Here is a 16,884-nt window from a genome sequence, read left to right as displayed (position 1 = left end):
CGGGTGCCAATGAGCCAAACTCATCCGTGTGTGGTGAAATTAATCCGAGCCCGGCTCCTGTCCGAGCCAGAATCGTACGTATATGGGCCGCTTAAACTGAGTGGATTATCTCTAAGTGCTGAAGGACTCAGAAGGTATGCAAACTGTGGAGACAGCCGTATTTCCCGTCATAGTTAAAATGACTGGGCAATTGATCTTGGTGGTCGTGATGATCCTCCTGTTGCAATTCTGTTCCTTAAAGGACTGAAATCAAAAAAACAAGTTCAGAAATGTACGTTTATAGCAACACTTCTTGTCTCGAAAATATCAGGTGTATGGGGGGCATAGAGTGTGTGTTTCGCTTTCCCCGGCAACATTCATTCTTCGCGTCCCGTTGTATGACAGAATCGCGGTGTGGCCGTCTAACACATCAATTTTCTCAACAATAAAAATAAAACCAGACCAAATTTATTTAATAAAAGCGCCATTATAAATTATATTGTGGCGTATAGACCATTGCTAAGCGACGACTCTGTAAACAACGGACGTTTCTGGGCAACGGCTCGGTAAACACTTTCCCGTTGCTACGCAACAGACTCTTAATAAGGCAACAGTTGGACTATAAGAATAGAAACGGGCTGTTTCTGCGTGACGAGCGGCAAGATGTTATAAGCAAAGGACAAAGTTAGTTGAGAGTTCAGTTGAGTTCTGTACGGGAAGCTGGGCGTGTGAAGCGGAAGAATCTCCACTGTTAGAAGCCGTTGCCAGGGAACAGCTGATGAAGACACAGAAGGCTGGAAAAAGACTCAGCGGGTGCTGTGGTGATTTGTGAAGATTAGCGATGGCGCTGTAATTGCTTGTAGTTCCGAGTCGTGGGTATAAGTGGCCAATACATCCGATCTCCAACCAAAATCCCCGTCGAGAGTTACACACTAAATCGTGACAATGTCGTGGTTATGCCATACTACTACATGTTTCGATCGCAATATAAACCATCTAATGATAATCTATTAAGGTCGAAACGTGTACTGGTATAATATAGTCACAATATAATTAATACTGAAGCTTTTATTAGTTTAATTTTGCCTAGTTTTACGTTTATTGTGAAGAAAATTGTTATGCAGACGCCACTATATATCAATATTCAGCTAGATTCACCCATGTAGCACGCAGAAACGCGTGCAGGTCTTCGCGTGAAGTGACCGGTATTTTTGTCCGACTTTAGAAAACGCTTCAGTACCAAATTTCATGAAAATCCGTTTAGCGGTTCTCGAATTCGCTACATGCTGATAGGTGACGAAGCTAATAGGCGCATTTCCACATACTTTCATCGTGATTGCGCCAAAACTGGTGACGTGGTGTTTGGGCTGTCTCACCTGACCAATTGCCCCTTCTCCAAGGGGGGCAGAGGACGGTCGATCGTGTAGAACAAGCACTGCAGTGCAGGGGTGGCCTCATCTCGGAGGAGCAACATCTGCTCGCAGCGGAAACCGCCTGGGCGCACCGTCACCAGGGTCGCTGCAAGGAAGGTTTTGGCATTACTAGAGCCTACTTGTGGTCACATCCCCTACAGGAAGGCTCACTTCGTGATTTGCATAATAACAAAATAGAAGACACCTTGGGGTGGACCCTGTACTTCAAATCAATAAATTGTTTCCTCACCAATGACTTCAAAAAGTACTGGAGATGATTCCTTTATCTTCTCCCATTTAATGATCTTGTCTATTGATCCTGCCAACACTCTCAGTGGCTTCGAGTCGTCTTCCCAGCGCTAGCGAAACACATAACAGCAAGTGTATTAAACACTGTACAGTGCAACGAGTTGGGAAACGAATTCCTAGCTTATAATACTGGCGCATTCGCTTTATTATCGGCTGTAGATTGCTGGTCTCCGAACAAGTGAGGCGGACGAACAAGAACTTCCGATATAAAATATGATTGAAATCAGTCCAACAGTTCTCGAGTTATCAGATGACACAGCACAGGAATTTCTTTTAATTTTTCAGAACCCCTTGAAATTGCAGGGAAGTTGTACTGGACATAAAGTGTGTATGTCATTTCTCCATACAACTTCCGCTGCTCCTATTTTTCGTTTCGATAAATATTTAGAGAGTTAATTTCAAATTGCGGATAGAACACGAGTACTTCTTCCTGCAAATTGTCCGACATTTTCCGGTGTTAAGAAAAATTGTAGTTTTCTTACAATCGTCAATGAAACCTCCTGTTAACGGATTTAATGATAGTCAGTGAAGCAGATACCGAGCTGTTAGGACATGGCGAGGCAAATTTTCCTTGCGAATGCGCCAAAACCTAGTTGTATGAATATATTAATAAATATACAAGACATGCGCAAACCTTGTATGCTTTCGGTGACTCTGTACCCTTCACGGTACTGGGGGAAGCATCATTACTCTGCTTTGTCTTGTCTGTTGAGAGGTTGAAGCGAACCCGGTGGCCAGACTTCTTTGGCAATGACGCATCCGGAGTTGGCTTCAGTTGTTTATAAGAATTCTGCTTGTTTGAGGTCATATCTTCAAATTGACAGCGATATCCAGTATCGACATCTTCGAACGAGCTATACTCTCGAGCAACAAGCGGCGTGTACGAGTAAGCGTGCTGCTCGGTATAGTACGGCGAGTCCTGGAAATACGGGTAGCCGTAACGGCTCTTGCTGTGACCTGGAGTGTTGTACCGGGACAGCATTTGCTCAGAAGGCGTTATGTTTGGTGGAAACCTGAACACAGAACAGTGTATGAGGCATACAAGCGCTGAAGGCACACGTCTGGCTGGTCGCCAGTTTCTCGCTGAGTGCTCTATACCAGGATAATCTGTGTAAGATGTGTGGTGGATGAAGCGGCAGTTGGGGAAGTTTATCTTATAGAACTTCGATTTTTGCCTGCCAATCATCATCATCATTAAAGGTAAAGCAGGCCTCAGTTTAAAAATACTCTGTCCCATACCTATGTGGGCTCTTGTGAGCTCAGTAATGAACTTTCAGATTCGAAGAATGACGCGGATTATTATTATTATTATTATTATTATTATTATTATTATTATGTCAGATGAGTTACTGTGTCACATTCTTAATAATAACTGTGGCATTGTCAGCATTGACTCATTAGGTTCTATTTTCAGACTTAGTTCTTTTTCTTTCAATGGCTCTTCCAGCCCATTCATGTCCCTGGTCTCTTATTCAGTTCCGCAATTATTTTTCACAGACTGTAGGGCTCCTTGGACGACTGATCAGCTCGTCGCGAGATCGCTACCTAAACACAGGACAACCCGAACACAGAATGAACGCATACACACTCCAAACATCCATGCCTTAAGTGGGATTCGAACCCACGATCCCAGCGCCCGAGCAAGCGAAGACAGTTCATGCTCTAGTCCGCGGGGCTATGTGGCCGGCAGAATTACTTATTTCCCTGTCTGAAATATAGATAAAAACATGTCCTGAAATCAATAAGTATTAATTATTATTTGTTTCTGTTCTGTGGTTTTGAAGAATTTACCTAAAATATGCAATTCTATATTAAGGTTACGAAAGTTCCCACACATCGGATGAAATAACTATGGTCAGCCTAAGTCAGTAATTACAATCAGTGGCAACGATACGATTCTTTGGGAGTTTATACGACAATTGTAAGATAGAAACAATGTGAACTTTTAATTTGATAGTAGTCATTTTCCGGATATGCTATGTACACGAGATTACGGCCCATCTAAGTATATCAAGTTTATTGTTGTTCACTACGTGTTGTTAAAACCCTGACATGTGTCGGTCTTACAAGACCGATACTTAGACTTCCATTACACAAATATAACATTAACATCAACAGATTTCTAAGGCTGGAAATCAGTGGAACAGGAAATTATACTATGAGTTCTGTCTGGAGCTCCTTCAAAATAATCGCGCGAATTTCGAAAGTACCTGTAGTTCCGCAGTACATCATGCTACCAGACAAGATTGTGACTGAAAAAAAACGCATTACTACTTCCTGGAAATTTCGACATTACCAACCATGTAATTATTGTTATTATTGTGCGTAGTTTCAGCAATGAAATGCTCTTACCGTATGGCACTGTCCATTGTAGAAGTTCCTTGGAACAGATTATACATATTTTGTCCAATAGCACCTCCCGAAACTGGACGTTGATAAGGACCTATCCAAAACACATGATACAATTCTTTTCATTTAGCATGAACGCAATATAACCTACAATTACTCGTACACAGGTCACCATACATTTAAAGTGTTACGTGATAATCATGGGAGCACAGTCATAGCTTTATAACGTTGAATAAAACTTACTCTGAGCTGTGAAACGCGGATTTGGCTTGTTCATTCTAAAATTATTATTCATATTGCTGCTGAACAAGTGTGCACTTAAGTTTATAATGACCGGCACATAGATTTAAATTCACGCAATGGCGACCGCCAACTCTAACCATGGAAACTAACGATATATCGATTACAAAAACGTTGTATGAGACAAATGACTGAACGAAAGCGATAACTTACTGTACTAATGGAAACTTGTATCATGTTCGGGTGTCGGAAGTGTGTATGCGCTGCTGTATTGCTTGGCTATTTCCAGACATAATTTTTCATGCCTTTATTCTTCAAGCATTAGCTGCTAGGGTTAAGAAGACGTGTATCTGAAAGACCGAATTGGATATGACTTGGTGGGTGTGATGTTGATTCTGACGAGGTTTTGTTTTACAGTAAGTAGGTTTGCAGTTAGGTGAATTTTATGGAGGGTCAGGGAAGGGTGTCGAAAATCGATCAGCATTACTGATTCTAGGTCGAGATTTGAACGAAGGAACTCCGGAGTGCAACATATCTTGGTTGCGGTTTGGTACACTTGATGGTTACGTTTACCAATAAATCTACTTGTTGATTAGAATGTAATAAAATATACTCAGCAAACCAAAATTGATTTAGTTCTGGGTAACAGACGATGTATAGCCCGTAGTGATGTTTGTTATGAATATCCTGACTTCAAAGTGCAACCGGCAGTTCTTATTTTGAGCCTAAATAATGATGGTGTCAGCTGTTGTATAGCACCCATTCAACAACTCAAAAAATCCTTGTACTAAAATTATGTAACTAACAGTGTGCAATGGACCAAGTATTTAAAGTTCCTGTAAGTATTTACATCGTGCTTCCAAGGTGACCGAGAAGTCCTGTAAATTATTTAGGAGACTCAGTTTAACCTATTGGGTATACTTACACATACTGTATAATCTGGAATGTGATGAATCCACCAATTTTTCCGGTTAGAAATTTAGAAAACTTTTTTAAACAAAATTTAATGTTCTTTAGTTGTGAGATTTGTACAGAAGAACAAAAAAGTTTATATTTTTAAGGATTCAAAATAAAGCAATCCCATTTTTCTAAGCAGCAGTATTAAAAAAACACTCCTTATATTTGGGGTAATATAGTACACTGTACATTTCCTATATGCTCTTATCTGTCACAAAGTTTAAAATTAAGTACTTCCATGGACCCTTTCCTTTCACATTCTTAAAATTAGTGAACCCTCAAATTATGAATTTACTTACAAAGCAGCTATCTATTTGAAAGAATTTGTGTGGGCCAAAGTTATACCTTCCACCAAGAACTAATTTTGCAACCAATTCAATTCAGTAAATTAACAGTAACTACAAGCAGAAAACAAGAAGTTGTGGAAAGTATTTATGCTGTCTACCTCCTTCCAAATTTTCAGTGTGTAAGGTGAGGCTAGCAAGAACTATAAATTAATAATTACACTATTTAATGATCTCTTTTTATGCACACATTTCTTGTAGCTGAGATCCTGGATATGTTACATTTATCCGATATAAAATCTAAGCACCACGCTCTTAATATTTGTAAACCATATTTCACACGCAAGTATTAAGGTACATATGTTGACCATCTCCATACCAAATTTTTTATGGCTGACTCCAATGGTGCATTAGTCACTGGAATCAAATGGAAAGCTATTGACATTTTTTTTTAAAGTTTGCATCCTGTTGCATGAGTAATACAAATTCCACCACCAGCGCAACAATAATTTATTAACTTATGTTCCACTACATGTTTTGACCCTTATAGGGTCATCCTCAGGTGTTGCGATTTACATTTTCATTATTGAATTGTAAAGCATGTATACATATTTACATACATAGACTTAAAATTACTATTTCCTATGTACATTTATATTCTATCATCTAGATGTTGATTTCAGTAAGATTTATATGAAACAAAAAGTTGAAAATTGAAAATTAATTTAAAGGTGCCATATGCTGCATTCAGTTTAGTGTCTGTTGCTGTAGCAGACCACGCATTTTTTTGTCTGATTCTTCTCTTATTGGCTAGATTCGTTTGTGTTAACTGTTCCTTGAGTATGAATTTATCTTTCTTCTTATTACCAGGATGTCGACTGATACTGTTATCATATGGTATGCTTTGCTGCAAGGTCTGTACTACTACTGGTTATTGCATTTCAACCCTATAAGGGTCAAAACATGTAGTGGAAAATAAGTTAATAAATTATAGTTGTGTTGATAGTGGAATTTGTATTATTAGCTATTGACAAAGTTCCTTTTTTCAGCCTTTTTGGATTAGACCCTGTAACCTAATCCAATTCAAAATGAACTTCTGAAATTATGAATTTTACAGCTCTTTCACAGGATTGGCCCTCTGTCTGCTAAAGACAACACAAACACAGAAATCTGTGAATATGCCCCAAGTTGCAGTCATACCCAGCATAGACCTTTAGACTGTGTAGCAGCTGTTATCAGCATGTTCTCTTAAATTATAAAAGGAATTTCCTTCACAAAAGACATAGTTTTCAAAGATCTATTATCATAAATTCTGATGCTCCTGCATTGACAGCAGTTAAATTGCCACATCACAAGCTTGAATGAGTGCTATATTAGTATTATTGATGGTAGGCAGTTAACAAAAACAAAACTGAAGTGGTGTGTTCATACCGATCTATGAAAATTCACGAATTAATTCAGAGTTACTGGGGGAGGGGCAGACAGCACAGCACATAGCAGCATGTCTTAGGTACAACTCATATTTCCAAACAAGACCACAAAACCAGGGGTAATGGCTGTGCCATAGCTCAAGCGGTTAGTCGCTGGCTTCCCACTGCGGTGGTCCAGCTCTGGTCAAGTGGGATTTGTGGTGGACAAAGTGTCTCTGAGGTGGGTTTTCTCAGAGTACTTTCGTTTTCCCTGCCAATCTTCATTCCATAAAATTCTCCATCATCATAATCACCAGGGGCAGGCTACAGTAGGCCAATCAGTGGCCTCTGTGCTGAGTGGACCCAGTTGAACTCCGCCCCCCACTAAGTGAATTAAATCAGGGGTACATAAATGAGTGAAAAAGTTCTAATAATACTGATGGGTAATTCCATTCTTTCATCAGACTGTGCCAGGGTCAACACAGCACGTGTAGAAAATATATAGTATATCCTATGTAAGATCTTTTAATGATTTATTTTCATTTTTAATACAAAGAATAACCATACCAAACAACTTCTGTAATGGAATTTAGCGTGCAACACTGATATGTCTGAAAACATGGTCACCTCATAACATTCTATTTTTATTTTTTCTCTTATAAAATCAATCATTTTACGCAATTAATAATTACAGACAATGTCAGAATCATTTACTGGAAGGTCACAGTGAAAAACGTTACTACGTCAAAATTTAAGATACATCAATAACAGGTATGAAACACAGCACAAACAAAAGCCCACCAGTTGCTTTGCAACATGGCCATAATCAAGTCAGGAAAGCATGATGAATTAATTATGAAGAGGATTCGGCTTCAGAGTCATTCTGAGCTTCTTGGTCTTCACCAGCAACTATTTCCTGGAAGCAAAATAGCATTTTCAGTTTTATTCAAATTGTAGTTGAGACTTGAGGTTTTTGTGGTAGTTGGTATGAAGATTACTGTCTTCTGGGATCTACCACTGTATGGTTCAGTGGAGAGGTACCAACATTTTAGAGGAACCTGCTGCTCCACCTTCTGGCCAGAAGAGCACCTATCCACCAAACCTTACTGCATCATGCTCCAAAGTCAGAATTCTTTGTAAACAGTAGATTCTAAAGGGTTCTGACAATGGTGTACAACACTCAGAATTACTGGGTTATTTAGACTTTTTACATCATTCGGTATTCTAGAGACTAAAAAGCACGATGTTTCGGGAAACTGGATCTGTTTCTGTTGTCACTGGTCCAGCGATCAAGGTTTGCTCTTTCTAAGGGACCCAACTGAGGTGTCTTCCCCCCTCACCTGAGAATGGAAACAGATACAGTTTCCGAAACATTGTGTTTTCTAGTATCTAGAATACTGGACGATGGAAACCAAAAACGTAGTAATTCTGATTTAAAAAACCGTTTCTCGTCATTTTTCCCAGTGGTACATAAAGACTTAAAAAAACTTCTGAAATTACAACATGGAAAGCTTGTTATATATTATAAATAAAACTCCATCACACAGACACTCTATCCTAACCAAGAAATTCCCTGCCCTTTATGGAATCTGTTCACAACAGCCTGCCACCAGTGGCCACTCTAAGTCACATGAATTCAGTTCATCTTGGCTATATCTTCCAAGGTGGTCACAGTTCCGTCCAATGAGACTAGTAAAGATTTTTCTTATTTCAGTCCTTCATCCCTTACATGTTTCGGTCTTTACAGACCATCCTCAGAGGGACATCAATACAGTCGGAAGCCACTATTACAATATGTTTTTGAATGCTGTTGATAAAATAAAATGGATATAAAATCTAATGTTTTAAGAACTACAGCAGCTGTCTTAATATGTTAAAATATTTACAATTAGTTTAAGATTTTTGTTGGAAGTTGTAAATCAAGTTGGTTTGTGTCATTGTTATTTCTTCTCATGAAGGGGCCAAATGTGTACCGCCTTGTAGTTCTTGAGAAGAGGATTCTTTAATGTCATCCTGAAGGTGTTTGTGGCACACTGTGTCATACAGCAAATACAGTCGAGTTAAAACATATTTTGAAATTACTGATTAATGTGATCACCATATGCAACTGGAATTATACGAGTAATTGTGGCATTCTTTAGGACATTACTGTGCTATATTGATTGTACTTTCTTGGAACTCGTGATGATACAACACCAGAACTGAACTTACTTTCAGAATTTCTACCAGATCCCTGCTTTCTTCTAACATCTGTTCGGTAACTCGTTTTTCCTCCTCGAGCAGCTGTAATCTCTCATGCAGTGTTCTGTTTTCCTGGAGGCACTCATCAAGTGCAATTCTCCTTTTCTCTGCCAGTAACTGCCAGTAATTTTCACTTGGTGGTTCTGTTGATCAAGGACATGATTATCATAACTGGTGTAAAGGTGGAAGGGGCATACTGATAACATAATTTCATATTATAACACTAGGGTCCTCTGTTTCTGACATTTTAGTGATGGATTGTGAACCAACATAAGAATCATCCAAGATGAAAATACAGAATGCTGTGGAGAAATTTGAAGTCAACAATAAACGGTCAAAAGGCAAAATTACAAATTAAGAAAAAATTAACTGTCATCATGGATAATGGAGCCAGGATAGCATAGTCGGTATAGTGACTGGCTGCAGGCTGGATGTTTCCCTTCTCCAAGTCATCCAGACTAGCTCTGGGGTCCACCCAACCTCCTATTCAATGGGTACCAGGGTCTCTTTCCTAGGGAGTAAAGTGGCAGGGGTGTGAAGCTGACCACTCACCTCCAGCTACTGCCAAGATATTGTTATTGTTATTGTTGGAGGGGGTGGGTTTCCCCATGCACCGCGACTAGTAGTCTCTTGTACATCCTCCTTTGATATTCTACCAGTCTCTATACCCTACCAGTACTGGTGCGTGCCATGAGCCCCGACTCAGCCAGCGAGTTTGGCCTCTACTGGCTCAGCGGTACCTGATGCTTCCCCCATCTACCAGAGGCGTTAGAGACTCTTGTTGGGCGGTAAATGTCCGATAATTTAGCTCAGAGGCCTCCTTCAGACATGAGGTTCTTTTACGTGCCGTAAAGCTACGACACAGGACCCACGGCTTAAAGTCCCTCCCGGAGGACTTGTTCCCTGAATTTTTCCGCCCTTAAAAATTCCATGACCTCCACCAGGTTTGAACCTGCTTACCTTGAGTCATAAGGTGGGAACATTACCCCTAGACTACGGAGGCCGCTTACTGCCAAGGTAAAGAAAATGTGGATTTATACATCCACTCCTCCATATGTCTTCATGACACAGTGATTAATTCATCAAGCACAGGGTCATGAACAGCAATTCAAAACTGTCCTGAGTTTTTATATTTAAGAATACATTGCACATCCTTCTTTATTCTAGAAAGATGGGAACTGGGTCAGGAAACACAACCTGAAAATCCAATTTTGCTAATGCCAAAGGCCATCAGAAGGTGAGTAAGTAGATATCATTAAAAAGGACCCATGGGTGTTGAGGCAGTCATCCCATTGGCACACCACCCAGTATGTCCCCTCTGGGCTCCTGTTGGTACCACTGAGGCCTTGATGTTTGTCCAACCTGAATCCATGGCCCTTTCTCACTTCTTGTGAGGATGAACGCACGGAAGTCACTCAGTGACAGGTCCAGAATGTGCGGTCTAACACCTTCCTTGGCATTGAGTATAGCATATCCTGGACAGTGGGGGGGCCACACAGAAATGGGCAGTCACGCAACTTAAGACATTTGTCATGAGCATGCCACGACACTTGAAGGGTTCCACAAGAGTGCTGTAAGTTGATGGTGATATCACAGTCCAAGGACCATACATATGGGTGAGATGACACCAAAGCTACAGTGGTAAAGTAATCCAAGTACAGCAGCAGAGTTCTGCATGCAATTCAAACCCTCATTCCCATTTTTTTTATCTACCTATGGTTCTACAGCCCTTTGTTGGGTCTTGGACGCTTTTCAGTTTCTCAATCTTGTACACAGTCAGTAGGACTCCTTCGATGGGGGATCAGCCCATCACAAGGCCTCTACCTCTAACAGAACAACACAAAAACAGAATAAATGCATACAGGGATTCATACCTCAAGTGGGATTCAAATCCATGACCGCTCAGCCACTGTGATTGGGTTTTGTTTCATTTACATGAGTCAATTTTAATGTTTTGAGTGTTACTTCTCCTTTAAAGTTTTAGCTGGTATATACTGTTATTAACAGGACCCAGATTTTGATGACATGTCATTTTTCTTTCCTTGTATCCTATTCAATGCCCATAAATACATAAATCCCGGAGATGAGCTGCTGGTTACAGAAATGTAACTTTTATAGGTCATTTTTTTACCATTTTAGTGAAATTTTCTTCATATATTTTCAGAAATGTGAATAATATGCAAGTAAAATGTTCTTTCTTTCTCTTTCTCCTGCCTCTACAAAGGCAGCCTGCAGCTGCACCCAAAATACCTGCTACCACAGTATGCAATAATAAGTTGCAATAATGTCCGGTCCTTTCCATTCGTTTTGCGGAAAGTGCTAAGCTGGCAGCAGGGTATGACAGCGGTCAGTCACAATGCAGCCCTTTCCAAGTTCTGCGCAAAGGAATTTCCTTAGTTACAAATATTTCTAGTTGAAATCCCTCACTTTTCATGACATACTGTTGCTCAATAAAGCTCTGTCTGTCTTCAGGTTCTCGCCCTTGACTGTACAGACAAAGATACAGTTGACAAAAAGTTCTCAGTATGAAAAGTTCAATTCTGTGTTGTACTAGAGTGATTCATTTTATCACGATGCCTAAAGCAAAGCCATCTAAATCGTGTCATTTAAAGAAGATTGTAGCTGAATTTGGAGATGATATATTTTCAAATGACACTACCATTTTATACTGTGAAATGTGACACAAAATTAGCGGCAGAAAAAAGATTCATGGTACAACAACATACCGGCTGCAACAGGCATATACGAGCAGTGCAAATTTCAAACAAAAAGAAATCTTTGCAAATGTTACTGCAACAGTGTTCATCTGAAGGCGGAAATAAGTCATCGGATTTTTTCACAGATCTGTGTGATGCTCTGGTGTCCAAAAATATTCCGTTTTGAGCTCTGGACAATGAAAAACTGAAAAATTTTCTGGAAGTGAATCGTTCTATCCCAGATGAATCCACCCTCAGGAAAAACTACTTTTCCAAGTGTTACAACAATATCCTGGAAATGATTAGAAATAAAGTGCATGGGAAGCAGATTTTCGTTTCTATTGATGAGACCTGCAATACGGAGGCTTGCTACGTGGCAAACGCCATTGGAACCTTGGAAATTGATGGACCAGGTGAGGTGCTAGAATCCTTTACTCATTCCACAATTTGTAAACTCTTTTGAGAGGTCGATGTTTCTACTGTGGCCAGAAGGTTTACGACACGTCGTCTTGCTCTTTGTGGCCGATGCAGCCCAATATATATTTTAAAAGCAGGAAAGTCAATAAGTCGTTTTATATGAAATAGGTGCACATTATTTGCCTAGCACATGCACTACACAGAGTGATGGAGGAAGTGAGATCAAAATTTCAAGTGGATGCTCTCGTGTCGTGGATGAAGATTTTTGTCAGGGCTCCAGCTCATAGAATACAATTTAAATCTATGGCTCCTGGTGTTCCATTGCCCTGGAACCTGTCATCACAAGGTGGGGAATGTGGATTGATGCTACAATTTACTACTGATATCATTTTCAGGCACTAAAAAACATTGTACAATGAATGAAGACAGAAGATGCAAGGGCAGTTGAAGCTGCTCAGGAACAGCTCTCATGCAGCGAACTGGAAGAAGAGCTGGCCTTCATAAATGCAAATTTCAGTTCCTTGACAGAAGGAGTCAAATGCTTACAGGAGAAAAGAGCAACATTAGAAGATTCGATCGCTCTCATGAAAAAAATAGCCAGTGATTGGTGAAAGTGTCAGGGGACGTTGGTAAAATGGTGCCAAGAAAAATGAAAAATGTTCTAGATAAAATCTCAGGTTATGAAACATTATGCAGCATTTCTCAAACTCTGATAGGAGAGTCCTTTAGCACTTTCAACATTGAAGAACTTACTGCAAGTGATTTGGTACACTTCGAGTACACTCCCATTGTGTCTGCAGATGTGGAAAGGAGTTTCTCCAAGTACAAAAATGTGCTGTCGGACAATAGGCGCTCGCTCACCTTCGAGAATCTCCACAAGTTAACTGTCATTTATTGCAACTCTGAATGAGGTGACACTTAAATACTGGAATATATACCGTATATGTACATTTGATAAGCATTCCAGCATGGCAGGAAACATCGTATAAATACATTTAGCTTCTGATTCAACCATATATTGCTTAATTTTCAACATATAAACAAGGACAAACTTAAAAAATTAACGATGAGTTCAGTGTTAATAAAAATTAAAAATACATTTTAAAACAGTTAGTAGATCTTCCATGATATGATACATTTTAGGCTGTTCTTTTAACTTTTAGGCCATTTATCTGGATTCTTTCGGTCATTTTTAAAAATATTTTTTGGTCATCAGAATCCAGGCCCTGGTTATTAACATGGAAAGAAACTATATCCTGTGTGAAGAACAAATACTTCTGAAGAATTCTGTCTTCTGATATGTAATGCCATGTACTCTGTTGAAAATCAACCGACGCTTCGGTACAGTATATGGTGTTACGTCCCACAAGACGAACTCTTCATAACTACTTCTGTGACAACCTCAAACCCAAAACAATTACACTTGCTTGTATTTAACAACACACCCAGGTCCAGCATATATATACAAAAATATATTAACATATAAATGAATTTCAATTGTACCAATCCATGTTCAGCATTTTACATGAAAAACAAGATTTTAAAGGACATTATGAGTGACAGGTGACAATCAAATGTGCTTGTCAGCGCAAAATACCATTTGATGTGAGGTCTGCTATGTCAATCTTTGGTTTGTACTCTTCCTTATCAGTTTGGGTTGATCTGTGCATCACTTTCTTCTTCTTCTTCAAATTCCCCTTCGTCACTGTATATTCTATAATCTTTTCCTTGACTGCGTTACTTTTTTCGCATTCATCCCTGTAATCAAAATGAGGACAGTAAATAGAAGTGGCGACTTCTGGCTCAGGCAGTGAGTGCAGGCGCACATATAAAGCCAGGGCAGTGCATGTTGGATTTGTACTGCACAGACTGGCAACAGGGCAGATTATCCATGTACATTACTTTTCTCCCACTGATCACTATTCCCAAATGCTCCTAGCTGATCTGCCATTATCCTGAAATATGTGATTTCAAGCACCCAGCATATAATCATAACCTCAATCCATAAGATTTGTTTCACCTGTACCCAAGTTGTCCTATGCCTTTGTAGTAAGCAACTGTATATTTATGTCTACTAGTCAGAAATGTCCAGCCCATGCAGACAAATAATTAACGGTATGTGAATTCCTGGGACTGGAAGTAAATACAGAGTCCTTAGTAAAAGAAAGTTTCAGTTTGAATTATGTTATACAGGCTGCTCATGCTGATTTTATTTAATTTCCTTGTCAGAAATGTCACCATTGCACACAACACAAATGCTCATTCCTGGTTGCATCACATTTGGATTGGATCAGTTAGGATTGGACAGCCTGGCTTATTGACCTCATTATTTTTTTTTTACTTGAGGCTAGTCATCCTGAAATTTGTCTGGCCAAAGCTGGAATAGGTTTTTAAACCAGACCATGACACTTTCCTTCTACATCTTTGCCAATTCATCATTCATAATCATTCTCTCACACTATATAAACCTAGCCAGTAGAGAAAACATTATTATATGAACTAAAAAATTATGTTTTCTTTAATATTCTACTGATTAGGCTCTTAATATTTTCCTTAGCAGAGCAAGGGAATCGATAACACAATCTAAACTTCCACTAAAAACATTGTTTTCTTTTTTCAGAATCATAAGAAATTATGTGTTCAGACTACATACTATCTATATTTTACAGATTTCTGGCAGGGGAGACTGTTGTATCAGGGCCCACAATTAATTTCTTCCACATTAAATTACAAAACTAAGATCTTGTTTGTATAAAACAAATATGAAACTCCAGTCTCTTGATTGAAATTGGCATATTAATCTGACCATTAGTTAGAGGACAGTGAATGTTATAACACGTCCTAAAAGGTTATGAAACCGGAGACTTCCAAACAATCCTCCAAACATTTCAGTTAACTAAGTTACAGAATGAAAGAAACTACATAACCTTACCCTACTTTCACACCAATTTTCATATTTGTAACCGATTGCCTGCCTCCACCAACAAGATTTTCTTTATCACCAGCTGCTGGCTGAAGAACTTGCAATGATAATCTACTGCTCTTTCCCTCCTGAAACGAAACAAAACTGTACAACACAGAAAAAACATGAACACAAAACAGCATCACTAGAATGCGTTTGTTATTATTATTATTATTATGACATTCGTTTCTTCCTAAAATCTTGAACTTTGTACCTTGGAAACCATGGAACATTCTGGTTTCATTTTTAAATTCGATGTATTAAGTGCTAAACAGAAGACAACGAAATTGTTGGCCCTCAACACGAGAACAACCCGCCAAGATTACCAGCTGGTGAATATCGATAGCGTTCCCGGTTGCCATCGACGGAGGAGTATCGAAAGTTGCAACGATTAATTTTTCCGATTTTGTTGTGGTTTTTGTTATCGTAAAACAAAATTATTCCCGGAGTACCCTTACTGAGAAGTATTTCGTTCATAACATGTATATCTTGAAGTAAGAAATGGATTTATAGACACTAAATAGAATATTACAAAACATGGATGTCCGAGTACAGTAATTTTTTTGTGGTGATTCCATGTTCGACATATATACTTTGTCACCACTTTACACTGTTAAGAGAGAGGAAATATTTTAGGCGGAAATTTAAAATGTAGCTTGTAATCACAGATTTAATGTTTAATATTATGATACAATCGGAAGGTTCGACGCCGATAACACAAAAGCCAGAAACTGGATCCATTCTGGGTAAGCTAATTTTATTTTTCAATACGTACTTCCACACGGTCAAATTTTAATTTTATTCCCCCATTCTGCGTCCTGGCCTTCCACATGGTCGCTTTGCAAGTTGCTTCAAACCAAATTCTTGTCATCCCCTCATTAATAATAGAATTGGCATATTTTAATTAAGTACGCAAACAAGTCTTCGTGTTGTGTACTGCCAGTCTATGAGGAGATTGGCGGGTCATGAGGAATGAATAGACCACTCTAAAGATTTTACTAGCAAGAACCTGAAGAGAACAGACCACGTTAGAGACCTAGGAGTATATGGGAAAATAACACGGAAATGTTAAGATTGCGGGTTATGGCCAGAAGTATAAATGGCTCCTCAGCACGAGGTATGTGTTCCAGATCAGCAGAAAAAGTCGGGGAAAAATCAGAACGTATTAAAGATAAATTATTATAATGTAGACAAATGAATTCGACTCTATACCCACTGTTGTTGGGAACTTAGAAACGTCGTTACAAGCAGGTACCGATTTTAATGCAAATGCATATTTTTTTTCCAACCAAAAAGCATGCTCATTTCGATATAAGTATGAATTACTTCATTCCTTAAATTTTAGACATGGTTTGATGGTGCATATAAATGCATATTTTGCCTGTTTTATGAATAAGCATCATATTTTCGAAGTTCCCTATTTATAAAGGCAAAAGTAATACCGTCTAATGTGACTATTTAAGTTTTATCACTTGAGGATTTATCTCCCTTACATGTTTCGATCCTTACGGATCATCCTCAGAGGGTATCACTACTTTCGGAAACTACTATTACAATAGATGTTAATTGTATGGATACACATATGATGTCTAAAATGCACGATATACGCAATGTTCAAACTTCCACATT

At 39.0% G+C, this 16,884-nt stretch overlaps 2 protein-coding genes across 2 annotated transcripts in view; both read right to left on the bottom strand.

Annotated features, from left to right (window-relative positions):
- The window catches only part of LOC111875279, a 5,505-nt gene extending 1,092 nt beyond the window's left edge, over window positions 1-4,413 (bottom strand). The window contains exons 1-5 of the mRNA XM_023871388.2: window positions 4,293-4,413; window positions 4,053-4,143; window positions 2,335-2,713; window positions 1,642-1,750; window positions 1,356-1,497 (exon numbers count right to left, since the gene is read on the bottom strand). Of these exons, the coding sequence (XP_023727156.1) occupies window positions 1,356-1,497; window positions 1,642-1,750; window positions 2,335-2,713; window positions 4,053-4,143; window positions 4,293-4,344 (773 nt within the window). The 5' untranslated portion in view covers window positions 4,345-4,413. The remainder of the gene's footprint in view (window positions 1-1,355; window positions 1,498-1,641; window positions 1,751-2,334; window positions 2,714-4,052; window positions 4,144-4,292) is intronic.
- Window positions 4,414-7,455: 3,042 nt separating this feature from the next.
- LOC111875263 (solute carrier family 35 member G1) overlaps window positions 7,456-16,884 on the bottom strand; it is an 18,993-nt gene continuing 9,564 nt past the window's right edge. Inside the window, exons 5-8 of the mRNA XM_033755754.1 lie at window positions 15,226-15,344; window positions 13,891-14,051; window positions 9,151-9,323; window positions 7,456-7,855 (exon numbers count right to left, since the gene is read on the bottom strand). Coding sequence (XP_033611645.1) covers window positions 7,793-7,855; window positions 9,151-9,323; window positions 13,891-14,051; window positions 15,226-15,344 — 516 coding nt within the window. The 3' untranslated portion in view covers window positions 7,456-7,792. The remainder of the gene's footprint in view (window positions 7,856-9,150; window positions 9,324-13,890; window positions 14,052-15,225; window positions 15,345-16,884) is intronic.

The sequence above is a fragment of the Cryptotermes secundus genome, unplaced genomic scaffold (assembly GCF_002891405.2).
Source record: "Cryptotermes secundus unplaced genomic scaffold, Csec_1.0 scaffold526, whole genome shotgun sequence".
NCBI lineage: Eukaryota > Metazoa > Arthropoda > Insecta > Blattodea > Kalotermitidae > Cryptotermes > Cryptotermes secundus.
This window is presented reverse-complemented; position numbering and strand designations above follow the sequence as displayed.